The sequence below is a fragment of the Dysidea avara genome, chromosome 1 (genome assembly GCF_963678975.1).
Source record: "Dysidea avara chromosome 1, odDysAvar1.4, whole genome shotgun sequence".
Classification (NCBI taxonomy): Eukaryota; Metazoa; Porifera; class Demospongiae; order Dictyoceratida; family Dysideidae; genus Dysidea; species Dysidea avara.
Genome location: NC_089272.1, coordinates 59,083,797 through 59,093,430, shown reverse-complemented (window position 1 = coordinate 59,093,430; position 9,634 = coordinate 59,083,797). Strand labels below are relative to the sequence as shown.

Here is a 9,634-nt window from a genome sequence, read left to right as displayed (position 1 = left end):
TAGGTGACTGCTCTATTAGAGTATCTCGATCTTGTACACTTTCAATGCTGATCCGGGTCCTTGTTGCATAAACTTTAGCATAAATCCACTGATAATACCTTGGAAAGATGTTTATAAGGTGGTTTTATGAGTATTTGTATGACTAGTGATCATATAATTATGCTAAGACAAAATTTCATTATAATACTCAGCATATTGATCAAGTAAAGCCTAAAAGTGAAGGGGGGGCTTCAGCCCCCAAAGCCCCCCCCCCCTGGATCCGCCCCTGAGATACACTACAAAAATATACACATTGTTGTTCCTGTACTTGCATGTTTATATGTACCATATACACTCTGATATACTCAATTCTGAGTCCTGTACATTACAAATAAATAAATAAATACATAAATAAATAGCTGAAGAGGGTTTTAGGTTTACCTCACACCTAACTCAGAACTCGTATAGCTGACGCTAACGGAACTGTTCAAACGGAACTGAAATCAACAGTAAGTTATTCATGTCCGTTGAAAAATCCTGTACTACGTAACGAAAATATTTACCTGGAATTTATTCCTTACGCAATACGCGATCGAAGTACGGAATTTCTCAACGGACATGAAATGCACAGTATTTGAAAGTCACGTGACGCGGACGCACACGTGAACGCGTGTCGGTGTTACAAAAATTCGGAAAGCTCGTGTCTTAGAAGCCATTCAAGTTTGCAATTGTACAATTACTTCTGCTAACAACAAGGATGTTGTGTTGGTAGCTAGTTTAGTACTATCACTAGTTAGTCTAGTTCTACTGTTTGGTGTGACTTGGTACTTCCAGTCATCACTGGATCTATTACAACAACAAGTAGAGTATGACAGGGAACTGTTGATGAAGTTACAGGAACAAGTTAATGTGAGTAGCTATATTATAGTATTAAGTACCAAGGTATCACATTGGTGTGTGAATGGGAGAAATAATTTAGGTCAATAGATGGCTTCAGTTGAAATTACTAATAAGCATGATTAGTCACTTGAATGGAAAGAAGACACATAGCCCCTGGGTAATATTTTAGGTTACATGTAGGTTAGAAGAGAATTCTGATAACCAGGCTACCATACTTTAAACTAAGACAAAAAAGTGCTAACTACAATGTATAGATACGTATGTGGAGTGCCAATCACTGTTAACTTCTGTGTATAGTAATTTGTAGAATTATGTAGGTGTCATTCAACTCTACGGTTTTAAAATTCAGATAGATAATGACTACTCTTAATGTGCTTATGAGCAAAATAACTCATATTCCAAATAGCTAAAATTTCCTTCAACTTCCATTCAATTGAATCATAGTTATGTCACAATTGCAGATTAAATGACTAGCCAAAACCATTTATCTGCCTGCATGAATTGAAGGAATGGCTGTATTATTTCAGAGTAGGTGTACCTGTGGTCTGTGGTTTTCAATATCATTAGATTTATAGGTTTCAATATAATATCGTGGTTTCTATACAAAACTGTGCGGGTTTCTATATGTGACTGGGCCTTCACAGCATAAAAGGTTATGAGTCAAGAAAGTTTGAAAAAGTAGGCAAATTTTGTGTGCCTAGTTTCACAGGCCTGCATGAATTGAGGGAATGGCTGTATTATTTCAGAGTAGGTGTACCTGTGGTCTGTGGTTTTCAGTATCATTAGATTTATAGGTTTCAATATAATATCGTGGTTTCTATATAAAACTGTGTGGGTTTCTATATGTGACTGGGCCTTCACAGCATAAAAGGTTATGAGTCAAGAAAGTTTGAAAAAGTAGGCAAATTTTGTGTGCCTGGTTTCACAGGCCTGCATGAATTGAGGGAATGGCTGTATTATTTCAGAATAGGTGTACCTGTGGTCTGTGGTTTTCAGTATCGTTAGATTTATAGGTTTCAATATAATATCGTGGTTTCTATATAAAACTGTGTGGGTTTCTATATGTGACTGGGCCTTCACAGCATAAAAGGTTATGAGTCAAGAAAGTTTGAAAAAGTAGGCAAATTTTGTATGCCTGGATTCACAGGCCTAGTCACATTATGGTCTTCTACAATTGTAAGTATACTATACTGGCTCTCTGTAACTGCATAATAATGCTTGCTCATCGAGGATTTCTAATTTACAAACAAATTATATACTGTAACATCCTTGCATCCATTATTTTTTATGATAATTATTTTGTTAAAACAGGAGGGTTGAAATGATAATGTATTATCACAAGTTTCACAACTAAATTGGCAGCATAATCCAGGGGTAGAAAATAAGGAGAAAGGGAGATAGAGGGGGAAATAATTTCCCCATCCTCACTCCCTTCCACTTCAGAGTGGAGATGTAGTGCCCCCCTCAATTCCCAGTAGTAGGTAACGTCTGTATTTTACCTCTTTTCTACCAACTTACTTTGCCTTGATATCTTGCAGATCAGTCACAGATTATAGGAATATCTTATTCAAGTAGCTATACACATGTGCCACTGACAATGCTTTCAGATTCAGCAGAAAAGAATTTAAATTAAAAAAATTTCCTGGGAAGTTATGCCCCCAGCCCACCTCTTTGCATGCTAGTGCTTGCATACTAGTTATAGGTAATGATTTTTTAAATGCTTCATAAATAAAGGCCATCCAACTCAATTTCACCCTCCCACTTTGGGGTACTGTTCTCCGACCCTGGAATAAACTAAAGTAATTTAGCTTTGTTGAAAGGTTGTGGGACTTGACAAGTAAAATAAAATCCCTCCAAACCCATCTAGAAGCCAAAGCGTTCAAAGTTACAGCACTACAAATCAAAAACAACAGAAAAATCAATTTGTACTACTCAGAAATAATTAGAGGTGCTTACTAAATGGTCATAACTTATGAATGCAGTTCTCTATTAAGATGCAATGTGCACCATCAAGTTCTCCACTAAGTAGTTAGAGATAATGTTCAGTCTTATCATCTTGACAACTTCAGACAGATATCACGGATGGTGTTATGGCAACACAGGGTGCTGAGTGTTTCTGCACAAAGTGTATAGAGCCAAGAGCAGCACCAAGGTAAGGGCAACCAGTTGAAGTAACCTATATGCCAGTGCAGCAAAAACACCTTCTTTTAATAACTAACCAAGTCCTTTGCATTTAATGATGACTAGTGGATTTGAGACAATTTTACCATTGTCATGGTTGCAAAATACTGCCAACCACTGCAGTATCATCAGCATACCATACCTGGTTAGAAAGGCCAAGCAACTGTCTTATAAGAGGGACAAGACTAATGGCATAGCCAAAGGATCTCCTTGAGTATATAGTATCCTCATGTAACCGAAGTGTATAGGATGGTAGCATTATGATTAGTGAGGGCAGTTGCAAGTTGTGGACACAAATGGAACATGATTAAAAGAGCAGCATGTCTATTGAGTGAGTTAAATGCACTGATTGCATAACCTGCATGAAAAGCATGCTATCTATTTCTGCTGAATGTTCTATTAGAGTAGTTTGGTGACAGCTCTATTAGAGCATCTCGATCTCCTACAATCCCAGTATCCATGCAGTGTATTCCATTCTCACATCCTTTGGCACAATCCCATATGTTAGTGCATTTTTCAAATTTTATTTTAATTATCTATATAGCCAAAGGAATGGTTGACTGAAGTTTTCACTGTATAGTAATGAGAGGAGGTATGCAACTACACCTTTACCATGAATGATCCACATGCACTAATCTAATGAATCTAATGGTGGTATCAGGACTAATAGTCCTTAGATATAACCCCCATCCTAGGATGATGGTTGCATGGTTTGGTAAATGTACAGGTTCCCACAGTCCCACTGCAGGGCTTCCAGTATTCTCTAAGGCCTTTCTACCTTTCTACTGGTGTAATACTGTAAACCTAATTACCACTCTGGTTTGATGTACCAACTAACCTAATGGACTGTGCCCATATTTACTAGCGCCCATACAATGCATGCAAAATTTGGTAACATGTACTCTATTTTGTTAAAATTACGCTTCATTCCAGCAAGACATACTCATCTACAAAAATGTATACATGGATTGCTGAAGTTAAGCTTAGTTTATTTTAAAGATTATTATATATTATTATATTGTTATTGTTATTTACTGTATAGAACTCAGAAAGAGTATAAAACAGGTTGGCTTTTTAATCAACTTAATTATTTCTAGCTAAGCTAATAATAAAAATATCTATTAGATTTGTGAGTAATATTGTTTTTATTACACATGTTTTTTTCTGTATAGGTAGGAGAACAGAATTATAGAAGCACCATTGACACTAATGATGCTGCAAAGAGACAGTTAGCAGATGTAACAGATGTGTGTAAATGTAGCCCAGGTCCCAGGGGTCCTCCTGGTGCAAAAGGTGACCCAGGCCCAAGAGGAGATACTGGAGATAGAGGACCAAGAGGAGATATAGGTAAATGATGATAGATCATTTCCTGTATATTTTTCTAGTACTTACACGTACACTACATGCGGGTTCACCTATAGTGTGTATTAGGATTGTAGCGATTATATCGACATAGTTTTTCAAGTAATAGGTATGTGTTGGAATGGAAAATTTTTAGATTTTTTAAAATGATTATAAAAAGCTTTAACAGAGTAATCTGTGCAATTCTGTTAACCAAGATCAATGTTCCCTAATAGAGCAGTCAGAAATCTAATAAAGCAGTCACACAAATAAAAAATCTGTCAAATATGTGAATATAGTAACCAGCTAAAAGAGTATAGAGGTACCATTTAAAGCTGAAACATCTAGGTAAATAATGTAATATATAAATTGTTCGTCAAATATCATGACATAATTTGGGTACATGTACTTCTCAAAAAACAGCATAATATCATGCCTAGTGTTCAGCATACTTGATACCTACTCATTTTCAAACATGTAAAATGCTGTCAGATAATGAAATTGCTGCTGATAATGAAATCGGCAAAAGTATAAAAGTGTGCAGACAAGATGTAAAGGAATGTAGACAGATAGACAGATAGTTGCCAACTTTGTAATTATTGTAATGTTTGTATCAGTAATTACACATTCTTGTTTCTGTGCTTTGTAGAATAATAAATAGAATTGCTGTTTTATTAGGTGATCCAGGTTATCCAGGACCTAAAGGACATGATGGACCAAAAGGAGACAAGGGAGATGCTGGGCAAAGAGGGGATACTGGTGATAGGGGACCAAGAGGACTGATTGGTGTGTTGTATGTATGTGCAACATAGTTATATAATATGTTCAACCTGGACGATTGCAAAAGTGAGGAATTGGTTATGCCCCAGGTGTCAAAGACAAATACTGAATTTATGCTAATGCCTGTAATAGAAGAGCTGACAATGGCTCATGGTCTGGCAGCAGTGTGATTGCATGGCCATAGTACTGAATATGCATGTAGCTTTGTGAAATGGTTGTGTAGATTCAGAGAGTCAGAAATATAATGTAATCTTGCAAATCAGATATTAGACCATAATTACTGTATTATAAAAGTAATTCTCCTTCAGTCAATTCCCTGGATATAATCATTCCAAAGACTGTGTTATAGGCATTCATTCTTTGAAACAGTAAAACTGAGACAATTTCAAATCAAACCAGCAATGTTTCTCATTTGAAGGTTGTGACTCGATCACATCAAATATCAATACACTAAAACCAGCAATGTTTCTCATTTGAAGGTTGTGACTCGATCACATCAAATATCAATACACTAGACTAGCAAAGTACGTACTTCCATGCCAAGAACTGCTGCCACCTAAATCAGCAGCATCTAATCTAAAAACTTCACTATTTAATTTAAATTTACTTGTTCTGGTCAGCATATCCATTAAGTTTTGCTTAATCGATATCAGTAGCATCAATACCTAAGATATAATCACACCTTGTATATAGCAAAACTCTCAATTAAAAAAACTTGCATAGAATGGATAGTAATGTGCATAGGTGCATCCCACTATATAGCTTTAGGAAACTAAACTGCTGCTATTAGAAGGAAATACATACAGTACATTTAATTTAGTATGTTATTAATATAATATGTGTATGACAATACACAAACAGCACAATTAGGGAAAACTGAGCAAAAAATAGTACTATTTACTGGTAAACAGATATATTGTGTAGAGTGTATACATATATATTTAGGTGATACCGGATTACATGGACCAATAGGAGAAGATGGAAAATCTGGAATGAAAGGTGCAAAAGGAGATAATGGTATGTGGACACATTTATGTAGTACACATAAGTATGAGTTTTAATTTAACAAAGGAGAGAAGGGTGACAAAGGAGATACAAGTGTGAATATTGGAGGAACTGTTTATGTAAGATGGGGACATGATGAGTGTCCATCAACTGCAGAACTAGTATATGCTGGAAGAGTTGGTGGAGAATGGCACGGTCATCATGGTGGTGGTAGTAATCCGCAGTGTCTACCACTGGATCCTAGTTTCCTAAAGTCCATTAGTGGGCCTCAGTACAGAGCATATATGTATGGTACTGAATACCAAACTCATACTGACAGTAGAAGTTATCTTCATGGTGTACATGATCATGATGTCCCATGTGCAGTGTGCTATGTTACTCAACGTTCTGCAGTCTACATGCTACCGGCCAAGTACACTTGCCCTAGTGGATGGACTAGAGAATACTATGGATATCTTATGGCCAGTTATCATGCTCATGCCAACAATAATGAGTATACATGTGTAGATATTGCAATGAAGCCAGCACTTGGTTCTGTGAGTAATAAAGACGGTATGCTGTTCTATTTTGTGGAGGGAAGGTGTGGCTCACTTCCTTGTCCTCCATATGACAACAACAGGGAATTGTCATGTGCTGTGTGCAGCAAGTAACTGAAGCTGAAACTAAACTGTGCTATTACTGTAGTATAAGTAAAGCCAACTGAAGTTATAATAGATAGATAAAATTGCTGTGCGGTAGAATATAATATTATTAATTGAAAATTGTGTTACTATACATGTATGTTCACTAAACATCATATTTTTCCCAAAATATATGTAGGCAAAATCAACTCAAAATATACAATAACACAAGTAGTGCTAATGTACATGCCAATATGTAGCTATGCATTAGTGGGGTGCATCATTTTAATTATTGATAATAGCTAGTATAACAATCATTATGTCCTACTAATTGGATGTTGCCAAAACTGCACTTATGCTTATAATATAATGTACAAAAAGTATTTTCTTAGCCTTGAAATAGAAAAATATGCTAAGGATGGGAAGTATGAAATGTTCATACAAAAAGTACTTTCAACATTAATTATTTAAGTTAACTATACAGTTTATAAATTCTCAGCATTACACAGTGGTGTGGGTGTTGATGTTAAGGATACTGCAGTACCATTGTCTTTGCATGTAGATTTATCACAATAAAAAGTACTTGTTTCAGTGTAATTATTGTTGCTATCTGTATTTTTTAGATTGACAAAACAGTTTTGAGATTTTATTCTTTCAATTTTCTTTTGCACTGTACACTAGCTATATGCTACATGAAAAATAGCAATAACTTTTACTTTCTGATTACAAATTCTAAGATGTACACACCCTAGACCTACCATACTGTAGTGTGTCTACAGTATATAATATGCTATCCATTGCATACATGTAGGTAATGTGCATAGCACTTTGTTCACAAAAGTACTCTATTATAAAGTTTATATATATACTCATACATACAAAAATCAATACTTTTATGACCTTGGAACTGGCTAAATGTGTCGACAATTAATTATCGTCATCAGGATGGAAGCTGTAAGTACATGTACAGTGCAAACTCATTAAGTGCTCTAAAGAAGACTGAATTACATAGCTTACCCTTGCACTACATTGCTCATACTAGCTATAAGCTAGTGATATAATTTTTATAAACTACTTTTGAGATGATTATTGAAATGTCATAAAATTCAGTGTAATTAATAATAATCATTTGCAACTACCAAAAGTTACTGATATTTTACTATCAGTATAGCTGGGTATAACTACAGTAAAACAGCTTAACAAATTGGTAAACTAAGAACCTTTAAGCAGTGAGTCCTACAGTACATTATTACCAGTTTTCTATAGTTAGATTGTGGAATAAACTATACAGTATATTGGACTATTATCTACTGCTAGATTGCAACAATCGGTGATTTGGAATACTTTATATAAAACTTTTACTTAGCTGGCATTTTAAATTTTTTTACCACCTCTGGTGCTCCTAGACAGTATTGTGACTCACTTTATTGATGCTCTTAGACAGTATTAATTGTTACTCGCCTTTTTATGCTTTTAGACAGTATTATTATTGAATCTGACAGATGCTCTTAGACAGTATTGTGACTCACTTTATTGATTGTATGTGTGTGTGTGTAGTCTTTTTGTTATTTTTATAATTGCATAGTCTTTTGTTTTGTATTTGTGTTGATATGTCTTGGTCATTTTTGTATTGTTTTGGTATTTACTTGTGTTGTGTTGCAAAGAAGAGTGGCTGTAGCTGATTGTCTGGAGGTTAAATATATAAATCAAATAAAATAAAATCAAACCAGTGATTATAGCAAAACTCTTAAGGTGAGCCACCCTCAACCAGGAAGTCAAATAGTAGCTACTTCATTGACTCCAATCAACAAGTTTGGTGATGGTTTACAGTATTTCAAAAAAAAAACAATCATATACATAAATACGTACCTTCAGATAAGACTTAATTGCTTAAATGGAAGACTATTACTCTGTATTAAAATTATCATAGTATAAATTTTCACACATTATATACATGCGCATGTGTTATCTATTTACACCTAATGGAATGTGTGTCTGTGCTTGTGCTAAGTAAATCGTATTCAGTTGTACAGCATCTAGCTACGTATAAGTGCTTTATGGCACAATTATTCATTAATTGTCTTGTACAACAAGAGGTTCTCGAAACTCTTTATAATTGTAAGTCACATCTGGAACTAACTGTATTGTACAACATGAACCATTATCATTAGTTCCAATATTTTGCTAAAAATTCCTGTACTTTTTCCATTACCACATTCTCCAAATGAGTGCACAACCTTTTGAAAGTGTATTTTCTGAAGTGCTTCAAAATAATAAAAACATTTGAAGTGATGATAGTGTGATGAGTACTGTTACAGCCATGCCATTTGAATCAGTGTATAATGATGTGACAAACGTTGTCAGTGTTCAAATTTAAAAGCAAGATAAGCTCTTGAACATTTTGCACCTTATATTTAATGGATAAATTGTTCCTTGGATGCATGCATAAGTTCCTATTAGCAAGCTGCCGATCATCAAGTTGGTGTTCCACTCCAAAGCTGTTAGGCCAAAGAAAACAGCCCTTAATACTAACTGCAAACCTGTCCAATAATAATACATGTCTTTGTAAGGGCCTTGATAGGCATCCAGCAGTGGTTTAAAACGGTTTACAAATTTGAAGTATGATAAAATCCTTGTAAACAACAATACACTATTGAATAGTGCAATGATCAAGAACAAAATTAGGTATAAGCAAAAAAAGACAGAAAATTTTACATCAAAAATTTGAACATTTGTACCAGACTAGTGAAGAGCGTCCAGATGGCAGATGAGTAACTTTTGAATACAAGAATAAAACAATTGATACAGTATGTAATACTTTGGTATAG

The 9,634-nt window shown here is 34.9% G+C and overlaps 1 protein-coding gene across 1 annotated transcript; it reads left to right on the top strand.

The window, feature by feature from the left end:
• The first annotated feature begins 638 nt into the window (after window positions 1–638).
• LOC136251277 (short-chain collagen C4-like) lies at window positions 639–6,985 on the top strand. Its single transcript, XM_066043715.1, has 5 exons — window positions 639–888; window positions 4,233–4,407; window positions 5,080–5,187; window positions 6,127–6,198; window positions 6,253–6,985. The coding sequence occupies exons 1-5, from the start codon at window positions 865–867 to the stop codon at window positions 6,834–6,836; spliced, it is 963 nt and encodes a 320-aa protein (XP_065899787.1). The 5' UTR covers window positions 639–864; the 3' UTR covers window positions 6,837–6,985.
• Window positions 6,986–9,634: the final 2,649 nt, after the last annotated feature.

Excerpts from the sequence above, each read along its gene's own strand:
- LOC136251277 (XM_066043715.1), top strand. The coding sequence starts at position 865 with ATGAAGTTACAGGAACAAGTTAAT. Across the intron at positions 4,408-5,079 it reads AGGACCAAGAGGAGATATAG|GTGATCCAGGTTATCCAGGA; the intron begins GTAAATGATGAT and ends CTGTTTTATTAG. Across the intron at positions 6,199-6,252 it reads AGGTGCAAAAGGAGATAATG|GAGAGAAGGGTGACAAAGGA; the intron begins GTATGTGGACAC and ends AATTTAACAAAG.